General features: G+C 40.0%; 2 protein-coding genes across 2 annotated transcripts; both read left to right on the top strand.

The window, feature by feature from the left end:
• Window positions 1–11,031: 11,031 nt before the first annotated feature.
• Window positions 11,032–13,486, top strand: LOC147864542 (uncharacterized). Its single transcript, XM_087320602.1, has 4 exons — window positions 11,032–11,204; window positions 11,734–12,041; window positions 12,650–12,815; window positions 12,905–13,486. The coding sequence occupies exons 2-4, from the start codon at window positions 11,812–11,814 to the stop codon at window positions 13,028–13,030; spliced, it is 522 nt and encodes a 173-aa protein (XP_087176728.1). The 5' UTR covers window positions 11,032–11,204; window positions 11,734–11,811; the 3' UTR covers window positions 13,031–13,486.
• Window positions 13,487–14,808: 1,322 nt separating this feature from the next.
• Window positions 14,809–18,733, top strand: LOC147864541 (glycerophosphodiester phosphodiesterase GDPD6-like). Its single transcript, XM_087320470.1, has 8 exons — window positions 14,809–14,937; window positions 15,038–15,255; window positions 15,885–16,068; window positions 16,270–16,344; window positions 16,439–16,548; window positions 16,635–16,853; window positions 16,949–17,107; window positions 18,238–18,733. Exons 1-8 carry the CDS (start codon window positions 14,916–14,918, stop codon window positions 18,481–18,483), a joined length of 1,233 nt encoding a protein of 410 aa, XP_087176596.1. The 5' UTR covers window positions 14,809–14,915; the 3' UTR covers window positions 18,484–18,733.
• The last annotated feature ends 1,052 nt before the right edge of the window (window positions 18,734–19,785 follow it).

Genomic DNA, 19,785 nt, shown 5'->3' with positions numbered 1-19,785 from the left:
AAGGCTCAACAAGCCAAGTAGAAGAGTGGCCGATACAAGGAAATCAACTACATCGGCTCTTCGACTGAAGTATTGACAAACGAACCGAATATACTATCAATTAAGAACCCAGTCGAATAAGAAGTTCTGCTTACGACTGAAGAATCAAGTACGTGACTCTTAGATTCAGGTGCGTCCTTTCATGTGACTCCCCATTGATCCCAATTTCGGCAATACACGGCCCGACATTCCGACTCAGTTCGAGTAGGAAATTCACAACACTGCAACATAATTGGAATCGGCACAATAGAGCTCAACCTCGTGGGTGGCTCTACATTAGTACTACGCAATGTTCGACATGTACTTGAGCTCTCAAGACCACTGATCTCAGTCGGACAATTGGATGAGGACGATATCCGTGTCGACTTCTCATCAAGAGGGTGGACGCTCCAAAGAGGGAACCTCCTGCTTGCTCAAGGACCGAAGATACACTCATTGTATCCTTTGCACATCACACTCAGAGAGGGTGACCTGTTTTTGGTTGACATTTTTGTGTCATCAGTCTGGCACGGACGACTCAGACACCTCAGCAAGACTGACATCACGCACTTATCTAGAGCCGGATACATCCCCAAACTCTCCTTCTCAGATCATCAGTTATGCGAGCATTGCCAATACGGCAAGCAAATAGCCGTAACACACCCCTCATCTGCCCCGAGAGAATCGAGTCCGCTCGATTTGGTCCACTCGAACGTATGTGGTCCTATGCCACATCAATCTCTCGGCGATGCTTTGTATTTTGTCAACTTCATTGATGACTCGACGCGGAAGGTGTGGGCTTATCCGATCAAAACCAAAGATCGTGTTTTCTCGATCTTTTCCGATTGGCTCGCCATGATTGAGAATTAGTCCAGCCAAAAATTGAAAAGCTTTCGGTCAGATAACGGGGGAGAGTTCAATTCAAAGGAATTCGTCAAATTTTGCCGACAATGCGACATACGACGTGAATTTACGGCACCTCATAGTCCGGCGTAGAATGGAATTGCCGAGCGAATGAATTAGACAATTCAAGAAAGGATAGTTTCCATGCTCCAACACTCCGGACTGTCGGATGGCTTTTGGGTAGAGGCCCTACTTACGACAGTACACATAATCAATATGTCGTCGAGTAGGCCTCTAGGACTTCGGATTCCTCAAGAACTATGGACCGGCAGTAAGCCGAATTACGACAAGCTGAGGATTTTCAGATGCGAGGCGTGCACCCTCATCCCGAAAGATGATCGCCACAAACTTGCACCAAGGTCTAGGAAATGTATTTTCCTCGGTTATGGAACAGATGGCGAAATGGGATACCGACTCTCAGACCCCGAACATAGACAGATCGTCCGAAGTTCGGACGTCGTGTTCAATGAGTCGGCCATGCATCAATCGGTCGAAAAACTGATCGAAGTCTGAAGGGTAAATTTTTCCGATGTGCCAACCCTTCATGAAGGCCCAACGCACAACACACGGTCAGCTTCATGGGTAGTTGAACCTTCTAACACCGACTCGGCACAGCCGAATGATTCTACTTTGGACCATCTGACCACGACACCCGATGCGACTAGTTCAGTCATACCTCGAAGATCCGAGAGATTGTCGCAACCCCCGGAGAGATACTCTCTTGGCATCTTCTTTACGAATGCCGGAGAACCAACCTCATATGAAGAAGCATCGGCATCAGCCGATTCGGCCACCTGGCATCTAGCAATGGAGTCCGAAATGAACTCCATTCACGCAAACAAGACTTGGTACTTGGTCGAATTACCAAAAAATCGACGTGCTCTTCCGTGCAAGTGGGTCTATCGAATTAATGAGACGTTTGATTCGGCTAACCTAAAATTCAAAGCTAGATTAGTAGCAAAGGGTTTTCGACAGGAGCACGGTGTCGATTTCAACGAAATCTTTTCACCCATGGTGAAGATGAAAACCCTTCGATTCATGCTCAGCGTAGTGGCAATCGAAAATTTGGAGCTGATTCAACTAGATGTCAAAATGGCTTTCCTCCATGGTGATCTTCAGGAGGAAATTTATATGGAGCAGCCGAAAGGCTGTGGCATCCGACGAAGAACATATAGTCTGCCGACTCAGGAAGAGTCTTTACGGCCTGAAACAGGCACCACGATAGTGGTACAAGAAGTTCAACGACTTCATCCAATCGATCGGCTTCTCAAAGAGCGGTGAGGACCACTGTCTCTTCACGAAAACATCTCGAGATGGGTCACCCATCTTCCTCATCATCTACGTAGACGACATGCTAATCTCTGGACGCCATGCTGGCGAATTAACCGAACTCGTAGTTGGATACACCGACTCGGACTTTGTAGGTTGCATAGACAGTCGTAAATCGACAACTGGATATTGTTTTAAACTCGGCAATGGAGCGATCTCCTGGAAATCAAAACTTTAGGAGTGCACCGCCACATCAACGACCGAGGCCGAATATGTAGCCGCGTCTTGTGCGACAAAAGAGGCCTTATGACTCGGTCGGCTGGCCTGCACATTTCGACAAGCCGAAATCGGCTCGACTCCAATTGTTTACAATGACAATCAAGGTGTTGTTGCTCTGTCAAAAAATCCGGTTCATCACAACGCCTCAAAGCATATCGACATTCGATATCATTTCGTTCGGGATTGCGTCATTACAGGGAAAATCGGTCTAGAGGAAATATCGACAACTAATAATGTCGCAGACGCATTAACCAAGTGTCTTTTGGCGGATCGATATCGATCCCTTAGGCAACACATGGGCGTAATGAAGAATCAGTTCGCTTAAATCGGACACTCGGGATGGTCTTTGGACACCAGACTTCGGATGTTCGGAACTTTGTATCAATCTGTATTATATACTCATTTCGATTACAGATTTCGGATGTATACGCCCATTACAGGGGAGTGTTGAATACGGGTTTCTAATGGACGTATTCACACTGTCTCCTTTTGAACACACTAGACTTAGGCTACTTATGTAAATAGTGAGAAGGGTAGTTGCCCTAAGTTAGTCAGTATATATAAATTGACTTTGTAACCTAGTTACATGTGGTTGCTCATTTTGTAAAGGTTGAAATAAACTTCATCAACATTGTGCCTACCTGTCTCTAACTCTCTGTTGCATACTTGTTGCATCTTGTTTTTCGGCTCATGTTGCCATTGCTCTTTCTAGTTTGAACATAATCTTATGATCTTCAAATAGAGAGGGTCAACTAAGTTCCGCATTAGATGGCGGTGTTTACAACAAGAGCTCCCAATATTGAGATGCCTCCCATGCTCATCTCTTACGACGTGTCATCTTACGCATTTCTTTGGGAGCTTGTATTGAGGTAATAGTACCACTAAGTTGCGATATTTTAAGTTGTCTATATAAGTCTCTACAATCCTCATCATACCATCTACTTTGTGGATCCTACTGAGTCTACCTTGATTGGAGTATTTAGTATGTGGAAAGGAATGAAGGATGTGTGAGTTGTGTAGTAAGGTTCTCTAAAAACAAGGAAGAATCAAGAGAGGAGAGATGGTCTTGAACATGTCGGGAGTAGATGTTAGAGAGCTCATGTGTAAAATGTATTGTGGTGTGATGGCTTGGTTGACTAGAGTTGGTGGCATTGGAGATATCGCATTTTAGGTCAAAGTATAAGAAGCTATGATCAACACCATGGGCTTGAACATGTCGGGAGTGGATGTTAGAGAGCTCATGTGTGAAATGTATTTTGGTGTGATGGCTTGGTGGACTAGTGTTGGTGGCATTAGAGATATCGCATTTTAGCTCAAAGTATAAGAAGTTATTATCAGCATCATTAGGGCATGGGGTAACATGGGGAGGGAAAGTTAACCAAAAACCAATAAACCTTTAAACCTATAAAGTGATAAACCCGAGTTTTAGAACCAAACCGAAATTAAATCAAACCGTTTATTAAAAATCCAAAACAAACCAAACCATTAAATTTGTTTGGAACCAATAAACTATTGAACCATCTCTTAACGGTTCGGTTTGAGTTGAAACCGGGCCCCTAAATAGCATCCACACCTTGGCTTTTTTATCTACCTGTGATGTCTATGGCTAAGGGATCGACACTCACCATTTCTAGGTTTTTATCTATCTGAAATATTGTGCACTATGGGGATTGGGTTCTCGCATTGAAACCTCCTATGAGGAAGACTTCCCCTTGAAAAGAATATTGGATTATGTGTTAAGGATCTATATATCGATGGAGTAAGCTCCTCGATGTCGTTGCGGGATTCGAACCGGCGTATACCCTTTTGATGGCGAATCGAGCGGAGGTAGTTGTCGGATACCTCCGAGCCTCACACTCACTTAACGATTTGTAAATGATTAGGCACAATATCTCTCTCACTCTCTCAAGCTCACTCTCATAAACAATGGGGTAATGAATGTAGACAACAAGATTAATGAATATATTTATTAACCCTCTTTGCTAAGAGGTCTAGCACCAACAAAAGAGAAAGATTAATGATCTCTAACTAAACACTTCACTAATCTCTCTTAAGCTTAAAGGTTACAAGAAAGAGGAGAGGAAGCTTCTAGCTCTTAATCACTTAGGAGATCTTTACAAATGGGAGAACCCTTACAAAGCCACCACCATGTGGTTTATATAGTATTTACATTTAGGGTATGGACATTTCACACTCTGATGTCCTTTAGCCCTCTTTCCTCTTGTCATTCCCTCTTCGTAGGTCCTTTAGCCATACTGTGTCCTTGTTGATGCGCTCTTCTTCACGATTGGTCGTGGTGCTATCCAAGGGCTTAACATTATGTCATCTGATAAAGGTTCATATGGAGAAGGCCCATGTGGCACTCCTTCAACAACTAATCTCGCTTCTTCAACCATATTATAACGGGATCATTTCGGGGGAAAGTAACAAATGGCAATAAATACTATCTGATCCTTCCTAGTGAGGACTTTCTTTCGAGAATCGTGACTGGCCACAACCGACTTATCATTCGGATGTTCGGGTGCAGGGAACGTAAAGTAGAATGCACTCAGACAGAGTACAAAAATAGAAATAGCACAAGAGACAGAAGACACACGATCTTAACGTGGAAATCCGAAATGGGAAAACCACGGGGGTCCACAAACCCCGAGAAATAGAATCACTATGCTAAAAGGAGGACTACAACTAGAAGCTCTGAGGCAACGACCTCGAGATTCTACTTCGTCTACAAACAGCTACACAGTTACACACTCTCTCACTCTCACTCACTTACTATTACGTAGTTACAGAGGCAACAACCTTCTAAATGACTTTTCACAAATGACTCATCATATTCATCATGATTGCCCTAAGTACTTATATTAGTACACCTTTTGGGTTATTTACTAGTGTAGCCCATAAGGGCATATTTAGACTATTTACAAGTATAGTCTTCCGAGTTGGCTGTCTACACGATTTCGGTTTCGACCTCGGCCGAGTTTCCCATCCGGAGGGACCCATTTCCTAACACTTTCACCCACATAAAATGGACTTCTAGGTTTGTCCTAGTATTTCTATCCTATTATGTGGCTCTCTCCAAAACAATATTGCAACACCTCTAGATCCTCTAGTAGTGTGTCAACGTGAGGTTTGTCTAAATGCGGATTCCAAATGAAAAACTTCAACTCATGGGAGTCCTCTATTTGGGCTCTATTGTGTTTCTACTGAGAAAAGTATATCTAATACCTTTAAAATCTCCTCTACACGGCCAAGGTGTGTCCAAAGTGCGGATTACTATTCCATAAAGTCATTTTGATTTTAACTTCTGTCACATGGTCCACACGTCATCAATTCATAGTGTGGTCATTTATTATCACTCGTCCGTCTCGGTAAAAAGTGCGATGCTCTTCTTTATGAGTTTGCATGACTCATGGCATACAAGTTTCGCAAAGCTCAATTTGCATCTAAATGAGGTCTTCATCTAGGTAAATAGGGTCCCCACCTAGTCCTCGAAGAATTGGTCTCTCTCTCTCTCTCTCTCTCTCTCTCTCTCTCTCTCTCTCTCTTATACAAGGTCCGCTCCTCACCTGTTACATGCAAGAGTTTCCTCTACGTGAATTCCTTGTGGCCATCATTGCTACTATTGTCGGTCGTGTGGTCTATTGCGTGCATGGTCCGATGTGGCATGGAATCAATGTTTCGGTTTAGCACAAACGATCGGATGCAAATGTGTGTGTGCCACGGTGCTTGCTTGAGGCCATAGAGAGGCCCGTAGAGAGGCTTCTTGAGTTGGCATATGACTTTCGGATGAATGCTGGATTCGAAGACGGGTGGTTGTACCATGTACACCTCCTCTTCTAATTCACCTTGAAGAAAGGCATTCTTCTGTTTCCTTTGTTCGCTTTGATACCAGTTTGAAGGAAGTAGCACAGAATATTGCTCGGCCACAACCGAGTCTTGAATCACTTCGATGAGAATCAAACACAAAAATGGGAAGTAGGGAGTGAATGCACATACACACACAAACAACGATAGAGAACATAGGATGTTTACGTGGAAAACCCTAAATAGGGAAAACCACGGGAGCCCACAGACTCCAAACTATCACTATATGAGAAAGGTACAATTAGAGACTCGGAGGCAACGACCTCGAGCTCTCTATCTTCACCAAGCGACGGTTACAACAAAGTATCACTCTGTGTCTCAACAACAATTGACAACAAGTCTCTCTACACCAGTAAAGTGATTGCCCTAAGTCATATTTATACTTATATGACTTTTAGGCTATTTACAAATATAGCCTCAGTGGGCTTACTCTAACATATTTACAATATATGTCCTTGGATCCGGTTTGCACCGGATCCATCCGGATTCACTCGATCCGGTTTCCGGGTCTCATCCAGAACACTTCCGGATCTAGTTCCTTCATCTAGCTCATCCGATCCGGCTCCTCCGGTTCTCATCCGGATGGACCGAATTCCCAACACAAAGGTGTTTTAACAACGATGGGGGTGACAAATGAATGTCTTTCCCTTATCTCTATATTGACTTTTTCCATGGGGACTTCCTAAGGCTTAACCATGTTGGTTCGCGTCATGAATAGTTTATACACAAGAAAATGTTAAAATTGAACTAAGTCTTAAAATTCCTATAACAAGGACCCCAAAGTGCACGTAGACTTAATGTTTAAACATGTTTTATAGTCGTATTTATCAATAACATTGCATGGTCTTGGTCATATTTGAGCTCCAATGCTCTAGAACAAAGTCATTAAACACTTAAGCTTACCAAATGGCTTACTCATATTGAATGCTAATGTTTATACATATGAGAGGTGTGTGACGATGTACACCCATTAAAAATAAAAATAAAAAACATATGGTCCACAATCCTTCTTTCCACCACATTGACTACAAAACTATGTTGGTACATTACCCAACCTCAAGTCTCATCGTTACATGGCATACCATAAGGAGAAACTTAATACTCAAGCCAATACTAGTCTTCTTTTTTATAGTAGGCCCATGTGGCCCATCACATGGTCACTTCATTACAAATGTCTTTTGTAATGATGGTCTGATCATGGCCTCGTTATCATGTAATGAGTGTGGGATATAGGATGTAGTTTTCATAAGGGCAACCTCGAACGAAGTGGGTCAAGCCCTTATGCTTGCCTACACACATAATGGTGGTAATGTTTGTTTAATCGTTACATATGGCAAAATCGAGGTGACCAAGGGGGATAACAAAAGAATAATGGTTAAAAAAGGATGGTGATTACGCCTTCCCCACAAAAAATGTGAAGTTGATCACCAAGATCCTTACTTCGAAACGAACACCATATGACATATCAATATCATGTAACAAATTTCTAATATATACGTGGTATGTTTATGACATGTATACGATCACATACATATACATGTGATCACATATGTATATATAAAAGAATCGTTAACAAAACACAAACCAACAAATGATGTAATCAAGATATGTATCCTCTACACACACATAACATCCAAAAAATAAAAGTAAACTTGATACGCAATTGAGGTATTGACCCTTCATGCATACGACACATCGCATAACAAATACATGGCAATTGAGGTATTGAGCTCATACACATACATAACATATGTACGTTTTATACGAACAAATTATGACCAATACAATATAATTGAATGATGTACATTTTAACATATCCACTTAAACATGCTTGAGAATGGGAGTACAAAAAATAGAATGAAAATTATTATTAGTTATATAAATTAAAGGAAGTACCGAAGTTCCTTTGTTGATGACTTTCTAAAGCAAGCTCGAACAAACAATGATCGATCACGATCTAAAAGAAATTAACATCAACTAGGAAACATTAGGAAGTCACTCGAATACCATATGTTAAAGATTATTTCAAATGCAAGCATAAGACAAGGAATTAAATGATAGATAATACGAGAAAGAGAGAGAAAGAAGGGTGTTGATCCATCTAATCACCCCCCAAGCGAAGGGATCGAGAAGGACCCGAGCCCCCATATGACCATATGTGGAAGAATGTTTAGTGACTTTGGAGACATTACAAAGTTATGTTCGATGATGCTTTCTCTATTCCGTGGATAAGACTCCTACAGTGTGTGCCATTCAATGTCAGAGTTCACTTCCTGTTTTTCATCTCCTCCGACTTCACAAAATAATATACAAGATACTGCAACATGATAAGGTTTGTGGGTTGGGAGCATCGTAAAGGTACATGACACATGCACCAAAACACCAAGGCCATTAACACAGGACGAGGAACAATCAAGATATACAAAGAAATAGACAATACAATGAAATCCTATACATCCAATTGTTCTAAAAAATTCTTATCTATTCTCTTCCTAGTGTCCATTATGGATGGTATGTACGTTAGTTAGTTGTGACATATATGCATATCATTGAAGTGGCATATACGTTGATATTTTTAGATCGTTGACAACATGTCGAACTTGTATGTATGCTCTTTGAAATCGTGATTGGTTTTTGGTTAATAAAGTGGCAAGTTCAAGTCTCTTCTTGTAAATTCATTATGAAAATCATCAAGGAAGTCGCACTATTCTCCAATTGAGTAGCAAAAACTCCATGATCAAATATATGCTTGAACTCATGTAGAAGAACTGAAAATATATATTTTTTGTCAATGCATAATAAAATTGATCATCAATACATTGAATCTTGAAGAAAACCTAGAGAATTCCATTAGGTTGAGCTAGAGGAGAGAAGAAGGAAACAAAAACAAAATGTGACCATGGATCGAGAGCATTTGTAATTAGATCCAGAGGTAAGTTTCATAAAGGGTCACGATTATGGCCGTGGTGGCGGTAGGTGTCCGAGAGTAGACACGACCAATGGTATACCCGAACGTGTTGCGGAAGTCTCCAGTACTGCCAGTGATGGCATACTCCCAGGGCTGGCCGCTCGTAAAGTCGGCCTCGCCTTGTATAGTGAATGTGCTTTCAAGGCCAATGTTGTTCTTAGACTTGGGGGTGCGCTTAAAGGTGGGGTCGGAGTAGTGTACCACGGTCCTAGCGACAAAGTAAGTGGCAGGTAAAGTGTTGGAGGCTACAGTCGAGGTCCCGCGGATGAAGCCAATGGATGGAGAAGCCACATTGGGTGTCGCAGTGATGGGGTATGCATACACGACCCCGAGCCCAACCCCCGTTCATGTCCCGTTCACGGCCGCCACACTCGCATTGACATTCGTGAACTCGTTCACTCCAAACTGTTGATGCGAGTAGTAACGTAGGACGATCTGGTGCCGTCTATTCGCCAAGGTTGCACCCGTAGGAACCACCACCAATACCAACAAGAGTAGAGAAACCATACCTAAAACTAGGGGAGCCTTGTTTGCCATTTGTGCTTGGCTTGAATTTTTTACTTAGGAAATCGGATTGCTACTTTCGTGGTCTTCAATCTTCTGAAGGGGGGTTTTGGCCGATTCTTTTTACTGAGGAAATGGAATTGCTACTTCCTTGGTCTTCAATCTTCTTAAATAAGGGGGGTTTTGGCCGATTCGTTAACTTGGCAAATGGATAGAACGTGCAAGAATGTGATTGCATGCGGCCTTACTTTCAAGGAACAACCTAGATCGAGTTTACATTAAAATTTGTCAAAGCTCTCTTCGCAACCTTGGGCTCAAATTATATTACTAGGATTTTCAATGCCATTCATTCATAAAAGATTTCCTTTTGAAACAAAAACTCATATAACATTAGAATATTGGGGATAGTTCCATTACCACATGGCCACACACACACACACATATACATTCACTTTTTCAAAAGCAGCAAAACACTTGTTTTGTCCATCTAAATCGCCTCCCTTTTTTACTTGTGTGGATTCTAATGCATCCAAGTTCTATTTGGCCAATTTATTCATCTTATGTGGTTCAAGAAAACTATTTGTAATTAACCTTCCAACAAATCCTTCTTATGTGTGAAGTACTTAATGGAGTCCAAACAATTTCCACCATTGGCCATGAACATCGATTGGAAACAAACGAAAGCATTGAACGTGAGAGAGGTTTGATGTTGCACGTCACACCCAGATCCTTGAATCCCTAGTTTCAAGTCACTGATGTTACATATCGACCACGCTATGTTGTGATGGCCGTGAGTACAATGCATCCATATATATACACGAGTTTCTAAGCCCCAAAACAACCCCCGCCTTCCGAAAAGAAAAGAAGGCACACATTGAGTTAATCGGGAAACTCTAAGCGATTCTCGTTCATTCTTAATCTCAGCGAGAAGCAATCGTGACATAAATGATGAATCGCGACTACGAGGCAGACAAAAAGGTATATATGTATCGATTATGTAGAATTCAGGTGACAAAGGGGCCGACAGACCAGACCGACCAAGTAGCATGTATCACTAGAGGGTTGTCTTATTCTACCCAAAGATGCCTATATGTATGTATGTATGTATGTATGTATAAGTTATGACCAATTTCTCAAGACCATGGCATTGGCTAGCCTAAATCAGAGCATATATGTATGTTTATTTGTGTAAAACAGAGCATTATGTGTTTGGGTGAAACAGAGCAATATATGTATGCATGTCACTGGCTGATTACCCTCTCTGGCTTACTCTCATGAAACCCTAATTCTGCATTTCCTCCGGTGTCAATCCCCCTGTTGTTCTTCCTTTGCCATTAAATCTTTACAGAAGAGGGATCCAATGGTGAATTCTTCAGAAGGCATTCCTCCCATCCTCCTGGTATGTATATTTAAGATGCTGCATCGTTAATTTTTGTTCTTCTGTTTGCCTTCCCCATGCTGTCACATCACACGGTCATTAAACACTTTGAGGTTTACTAAGCGCTTATATACTGCATAAAGATCCTGATATATACATGTGTTCCCGTGCGTGAAAAATTATATATGCATGTATGTTACTTTGTTGTATTTCTTTCATTGCGTAGTATCCAGCTAATCTAGTGCAGACCGTTTTTGCAGAAAGTATTTTAAGTGCAACAATTATGGAGTTGTTGTGACTCTGTATATACATACATACACACACATATTGTTGTATGTAGAGGTGTAGACACTCATGTGCTTACATATGTGTATCTACATGTACATGTGTGCATATATACTCATATAGATATGCATTTGTGTATTTATAACCTCTATGTACATGTATATATACAATAACATATGTAGTACAAAAATCTGCTTTACAGAGTAGTTGTCTGCAATAATACACAGATACATTACCTCACTCGGGTGCCTTTCTGCAATGATAGGGTGTTCACCATCTGATGCTTATGTAGTAACACAAAAGCTGGGTTTAAACAGCATTTCAATTATAAAGTGCATCAGTTATGGAGTTTTTGTGGGCCTTAGCGAAGAGATCAGCCACTGTCCTGGTAGTGTCGATGTCGGTGTCAGATACAGTGGGAAGCATCGCAAGAACCCATGGTGACTCTATGCAACCTACTCTCAGCCCAGGGAGTCATGGCCTATCAGGTATAATAAATGGTGATATCGTTTTTGTTGAGAAACTCTCGGCTCCATCTTTCAAATTCTCTCGCGGCGATGTTGTTTTGTTAAGGTAATTCTATGTTCTCTTTTGCACGTCATATTTTAGAGACAAATTCCCTGACTTCAACCATCAAGTTTTTGATCCCTACTAATTAGGATTGAATGGAGGGGGAGGGCAGTCTTACATGAATTTCTATGTCCTTTTATTAATGAATAAGATTATTTCTATGATATAAAATGATATATTTTGATGCGATATGTGCACAATTGACATTCGATAGCAATTGTGACTTTATGGAATGCCTTTGTGTCATATTAAAGACCAATAGATTCAGTATTAAATGAAATAGTTAATGTGTTATCACGTTATAGCTGTCTTTTTATTTAGGTCATGCGTTTTTACCTGATTCTCATGAAGCAATACATATTCTGAAATAATGGAAAATGGCAAGTTAGATGATACTAGTGTTCGCTTTTTGTATTCCATATATGGGTCATGTTTTTGATAGACTGGTGAATAGTGCGAGAACCTGCTGATGATTATAGCATTGGTTATTCCCTGAGTGGTCCTGATTTTTGTCCAATGAATCAATACATGTTGCTCTTCCATACTATAAATGAACCACATTTCTCTTTTGGTATATCTTAACCTCACTCGTCGCATTCATTTGCTTACAGGTCACCACAGGAACCTAATGATTGGATGGTTAAGAGATTGATAGCACTTCAAGGGGATTGGATTAATGTTCCGGGATCATATGAAATAATTCAAGTTCCCAAGGGTAGATGTTGGGTTGAGGGTGATAATGGAAGTGTTAGAATGGATTCAAGGACCTTTGGTGCCGTAAGTACATGCATTTCTACTTGTGCTTTCAAATTTGTTGGGTAACCCTCAAAAAACATTATGATGATGAGTTTAACTTTTGTTGATAGATCCCTCTTGCATTGGTAAAAGGAAGAGTAACTCACAAGATTTGGCCTCCAAGTCGAGTTGGTCGTGTGGAAAGAGTTTTGCCTTCTGGCCGAGTTATGCTCGATGATTTAAACATCAGAAGATAGAGAGATCAATTTGATGTTTTAAGACATAGGCTCCCTTTTATCATGGGCAAGAGACTTTAATAGATGAATTCAACCTAAGGGTGGCCGGCCTTTTGGCTAGTGATCCACTGCACAAAGATAAAGCTTTATATTGAACAGGAAATTATTGCCAATGACATGGTGTAACTTCAATTTTGTTTGATAATGATCATGCAAATAAAGTGGGAAGGCTGAGCCACCTGAATTGAGATTCTGAGGCTCTTTGAGCTTCATGCAACTAACTATATCTAATTATGAGAAAATTTAAGAATAACAAGCTCGCATAATTTTCTCAATAGATCCAATTGACGGCTGGAAGATTGTGCAACAGGACTGTTCTTTCTTTAAATCTCTTTGTCAGTTGTGTCAAGCATGGCAATTTATGACCCCCATGAGCTTTTTTTCTTCCAAGGCAATGCTAGTTTTACATTTCTGTTTTGCTAGTTTCAGTTCATGGCTTACTTTATTTAGATGTATGTGGCATAAGCATAATACTGTCTGTTTTTGAGTGTATCAATTGATCAGAGCATCTCTTTAGTTATGCTACCAAGGGAGAGTTGAGTAGATTGACATATGATTATTTGTTTGAAAACTATTTTAGAATACGTGCAGAAATTGTGACTTTTATCACTGGAATTGATTATTGCTAAAATGATGCATTGTGGATTTGTGATAAGACAACAATTTCAGGAGATCCCCACTAAAATGAGAATTGGATGTGCTCCCGCACATATTTCTTGGTATATACATTGATGTGATTTTATTGAAATGGTATAGTTCAATTTTCAAACACGTGTGTATGTTGTATGTTCTCATCCAATTGATGTAAAAATAACATCCTCATCTTGATTCCTCTACATCATATGCTATGTATGCATGGGTAGTGAGAAAAGTGAGCCAATATACTAACTAAAACATGAGCTACTTGATATATATGCGTAGGTTAGATGCAAAAAGATGAGATTTTGGCATGCTTCAAACAAGGCAAAATAGCATGATACCCCTACAAGTGCTATTTACCATCTCTTTTGTTTGTCAAAGTGCATGATGACTAGATATTTTGAACAAAGGTGGTGAATTGAAATGAATGCACAAAAGTAAAGAGAAAAATCCCCAAATTTTGTACATGGCCTCATTTAGGCCATAGACACATTACAAAATGAAAGTATCGTAGGGTTATGTCCCAACAAATGCTTTCGTAGGATCATAACCCTCGGCCCCTTGCTTAGGGTGACATTGGCGATTAAACTACGATGAAGTGGAGTATATAAAGAAGCAACAAAAGATACGTGGGAAACATGACTTCATATTCTCTCATGGGTTGGGACACATGTAAAATAGCATTGGAGATAACGTGTAAGTGTGTAATCCACACTGAAGAGTCAATGCCTGTCATTGGAGCCTTGAGGGTACACATGTAGATTGGACTCATCGTCCATTTTCCGAGTCGGAAATGAGAATTCGCTCGATTTGTGCACCTGGAAGTAAAGGGATCGGGGAATCGAAGATGCATATACTCGCAAGAGGCAATTTGATTCCGCTCTTGCGAGATTGACTTTGCGAGAGAGAGAGAGAGAGAGATTTGAGCTCACAATCATTCCGCCGGAATCGGATGGATATATATTAAATTTAGACAGAAAGTTGAGGGCTGACTTGGAAACGGATGGATATGTTGGAAAGAGATGCGAAGGAAAGAGGGAATATTCTGTGAGACAATATCCGTGATTCCACACCATGTTCATGTCTGAAAGCCAAAGAACCTGGAATTGTGGAGGAACTTTCAACCAGTTAAAGACATCGGGATGTATGTATAAAAGATGCGGATTGCACTTCAGCCACACAGCTCAAGTTTAATCTTTGGTCTAGTATGATGGCTTCTTCCACACCATGTAAGATTTTCTAGTTCTTCTTCCATGTTTTCTTCTCAAAAAGAGACACAGAATTGAATCTATATTTATTTTTTGTTTTTTTTGTCTTGTTTTGGTGCAGTTTTGCTTTTGCTTTGGGTGCTTTGCTTTTGCCTTTATTTGGTGGGGATCTTAGGCCATGCAAGGCATCTATTGGTGACCGATACGGATCATCAACCTGTCGAAACACATCGATTACTACATTCCGATCGTCCACCTCTTCAAACACATCGGCCGTTCAACATTGCCCATCGAGGCTCTAATGGCGAGCTCCCAGAAGAGACTGCAGCTGCTTATTTGGTAATGGAAATGGAAATGAGATCTTTATTACACGTTTTTATTCATTAGGTGCTTTTTTCTTTGGGTGTTTCTATCGATTGGCAGGAGATGTCATTTCCATGTTTTCTAGTCCTTTTTTTCTTCTAACCACCTAGATTATGTGTTCTAACTTGTCACAAGTTTTTTACCCTCTCTTATGTGATTGTGATATTCTTTTCATGTTTGGTGTTAGTGGACACTTTATGTCTCAGGTATGCATACTGTAACCATTCAAGGTGTGTTTTTGTCATATCCATGCTATGCCACCCTCTACGTCCTAAAGTTCTGCTAGAGACTTGACTTGTCAGACTGAACTGTTCCTAATGCAACCCATCTTGGTTTGTAATAGATGATTTGTTGAAGCATTAAAAAACTATGCATTTCGCGTGAGATTTCAGGTTTCTTAATATCATGCTATGTTTTATTGATACGATTAAGGAGTCAATTAGGCATGAGATAGGTTCCCTAACTCCAGAGGAAATGTGCGGTTTGTTCTTATATCATTAGGCAATGAACCATGTTTGAGATAAAACCTTGCATGATTTTTCCTTGACTTTCATTGCATTACTTACCAACATAGTTTTTTCTTGGGATTTTGGGTATTGGTATAGAGAGCCATTGAGGAAGGTGCAGACTTCATAGAGACTGATATATTGTCAACAAAAGATGGGATATTGATATGCTTCCATGATCTAATTCTCAATGTTACCACGGATATTGCTGAGCATCCAGAATTTGCAGATCGTATTTCTACATATGAAGTGCAGGGCTCAAACATAACTGGATGGTTTGGTGGTAACTCTAATAACTTTTGTGTTGAAAAATAACTTGGAAAAGCAAATGATGTGATATAACTGGTCAATGAGAATGATGATGGAATGAAGTGTGATCCTACTTGCTATGTGTTTTATAAGCTAACACTGGCTAGATGCCAAAATTGGCTAATAAGACTAATCATGATTACAAATTCAAAATAAAATATGTCTCTCTTTGCAGTGGACTTCACATGGGAGGAGCTACAAACTTTGCGTACACGACAAAGATTTAGCTTTCGTGATCATTCTTATGATGGTAAACATGCTGATTGTGTGCACTCAGTCGATTGTGTTAGTTCATCCTGGTATTACTATTCAAGGTTATTAACTTCATTTATTTGTGATTTCAGGTAAATATCCAATCATAAGATTTGAAGATTTTATTGAGATTGCACTGAATGCTTCAAGAGTAGTTGGGATTTACCCTGAGCTTAAAAACCCTGTTTTCATCAATGAACATGTAAACCACCTTGTTCTGTTAATACTACATTCAAACATGAATATACATTTCTCCATTCAATGTTGAAAAATCCGTGAACATGACAGGTTAGTTGGGGAAATGGAAAACAATTTGAAGACATATTCGTGAAGACACTCCTCAAATATGGCTACACAGGAAAGTACCTTTCCGATTTATGGAGGAAAAAACCCCTTTTTATACAGAGCTTTGCTCCAACATCATTGATTTACATGTCTCATCTGATTGATTCTCCACAAATCCTTCTTATTGACGATGTTACTGTTCCAACACAAGATACAAATCAGGTGTGTAATTGAGCATTTACTTCAGTAACGCAGTTCATGGTCGAACTTGAGAGTTGATGCTTTTAAGAACTAACATGGTGAATATGCACATGCAGACATATGCAGAAATCACCTCAGCTGAATATCTAGACTATATAAAGCAGTATGTTGTGGGGATCGGACCCTGGAAGGATACTATAGTACCTCCAAATTCTGCGAATTATCTAGGGAAGCCGACAGATCTGGTGGAACTCGCACATGCACGTGGTTTAAAGGTCCTCCTCTCTCTGTCTTTATCTGATTTCTATACAATGTATCATAAGTTTTATTATATATGTGCATCATGAAGTCTACAATGTTATAAAGCACGAGATAATTTAGACCATTTCATAAAAGAAACAAAACTACCCCTAAGCCTGAACTAAAATGACTATTTGATAATAAAAAGATAGAAGCTCTTCATGTGTGAAGAGCAGGTCGAATGAAGGATCTGAAGGGGTAACATGTGCTGTAAGAACCTCAAATGAAGGATCCCAAGGCTTAACATGTGCAAAGAACCCTGCACCTGGGATGCCAGCTATATAGGGACCAACTTCCTCTTTAATGCTAGCATCAGGGAGGAAGATCGAATATTCATCATGATTCATGGTGTCATCGGGGAATTATATTGATCATGTTTTTCATGATAGTGTCCGATGGCCAAGAAGACGATGAAAGAGATACCATGTCCATGATTTTGACATTAGCTGAATACACCAGAAACTTTAAAATCCCATCTTTCTATGAATGTGTTTAAAGTGGAATGGTATTCCGTAAATGGTAGTTCATTGAGTTGTTTAAGAACTTGAATGTCAACTAAGGAAAACTAAATTTGACAGTATTACATACCTTATCAGAAAGGTTAGCCAAAGTGAGGGTCTTCTTGCCTACTAATTTTCATCTGTAGGGTCCTCTTGCTCATTTATTTTCTGAAAGAGGGGATGTTATTGTATAACATACTATTGTGATCCTTGTTATTGAATAATTCAATGAAGGACATGAGGAGAAAGCAACACCTAAATTTTAAGTTTTTAATTTGTGTATAGAGTCTCTTATCATATTTATGATGAGATGCAATTATGTCAGTTTTATATATTGGTGTAGATGCTTTGGTCGCAAAGGTAATTTCGGCCTTTTGTAGACCATAACATTACTTTCTTTGCTTATTTTGACTTCACGAAAACTACATAATCCACTAAGCACATGGCAAAATATTAGTGAAAATTGTCACACAAAAGCTTTTGCATATATAGGGGCTCAGAATGCACCCTCTCTTTTGCACACCCGTTAAATGGGCTTTAACATGTCATATAGAAGATGCCTTGTTTGCTGACACACTCCTTGACTTCATATTTGTGATTTTCAGGTCCATCCTTACACCTACAGGAATGAGAACGTCTATCTGCATTTTGATTTTCATCAAGATCCATATCAAGAATATAAGTATTGGATCGAGGTCATGAAAATTGATGGATTATTCACCGATTTTACGGGTAGCCTTCACTTGTACCAGGAATGGAGTTCGGATTTAACTGATTCCCCAGCAGTGGCACTACTGGATACTTTTGACCATATGATAGATTCTTATAAACGTCGCTATAAGCACAATTGATCTTGGGCATGCGATCATGTGGTAGAAAATGGCACCATTTCTCAATGTATATAAAGCATGTATGGCCCTATGAAATCATTCGACATTTTTGTGCGCATTGAATAATACAACATTCATGTGCTCTATGGATTGTATTATACCTTCCTACACGATCATATTGTGTGTTAGGAGAAACAAGCTTTTCAATGATGGCATCACATTTAAAACACTCTGCACAATAAGAATGTGCTTAAAGTTCAACTTATGTGAATATTGAATTATTGGAAATGGCTCTACAATGTGTACTAAGAAGCAAGCAATTAATTTGAGAAACTATGATGAAGTACATTTAAGGAAAGATGATATGCTTAAAGTTCAACTTATGTGAATATTGCATTATTGGAAATGGCTCTACAAAGTGTACTAAGAAGCAAGCAATTAATTTTGAGAAACTATGATGAAGCACATTTAAGGAAAGATGATATGAGATTAGAGTGAGTCAATTCTATCTATTACACAACCTTCAAAGTGAACCATGGTATTGATGGCTAAGGATTAGATAGAGACCTAGGATCAACTTCTACATACATAAGGCGGGGGACCCCATGGACCCAAATACTTATAGGACCATTATGATAGGTCATACCCTTGCTAAATTATATGGTGCAATAATGGAGGCAGAGCTTAGCAAGTATATGGAGACCTTAAATCTTCATGCACCTGAACAGGTCGGCTTTAGACGAGCCTTCTCCACTATTGACCATATCTTCACACTTAGATGCTTAATTGACCAGACTAAGGCTCGCAAGAAGAAACTATATTGTTGTTTTGTGGACTTCCGCAAAGCCTTTGACACGATCCCTAGAGAGCGGTTGTTTGATAGGCTTAAGAGCTTGAGGATACCAGATGACATGGTTTGGGCCATCTACGCACTATATGAACAAGTGTCCGGGTGTGTTCGATGCCCAGGCGGCATATCCGATAGTTTCACTAGCACTATTGGTGTAAAACAAGGTTGCCCCTTATCTCCGACTCTTTTTGGGATCTACATTGATGAGATCACAGATTTTATTGCTCGTAAGGGAGGCAATGGAGTAGTCCTTGGAGATACGCAGGTGCGTATCTTGCTCTATGCAGATGACATAGTTTTGCTCTCTGAATCCGAACACGACCTACAAAGGCACCTTAATGCCTTAGATGACTTTTGCACACAACGAGGATTGGTAGTGAATCTAGGGAAAACTAAAGTCCTTATCTTCCACACGTCGGCCCAAGTTAGAGCTAAGTGTCACCTAACTATCTCCCATAGCCCAATTGAGGTGG

The sequence above is a fragment of the Azolla caroliniana genome, unplaced genomic scaffold, assembly GCF_043228905.1.
Source record: "Azolla caroliniana isolate FFs.n. ecotype wild unplaced genomic scaffold, voAzoCaro1.0.p SCAF_5, whole genome shotgun sequence".
Taxonomy (NCBI): domain Eukaryota; kingdom Viridiplantae; phylum Streptophyta; class Polypodiopsida; order Salviniales; family Salviniaceae; genus Azolla; species Azolla caroliniana.
This window is presented reverse-complemented; position numbering and strand designations above follow the sequence as displayed.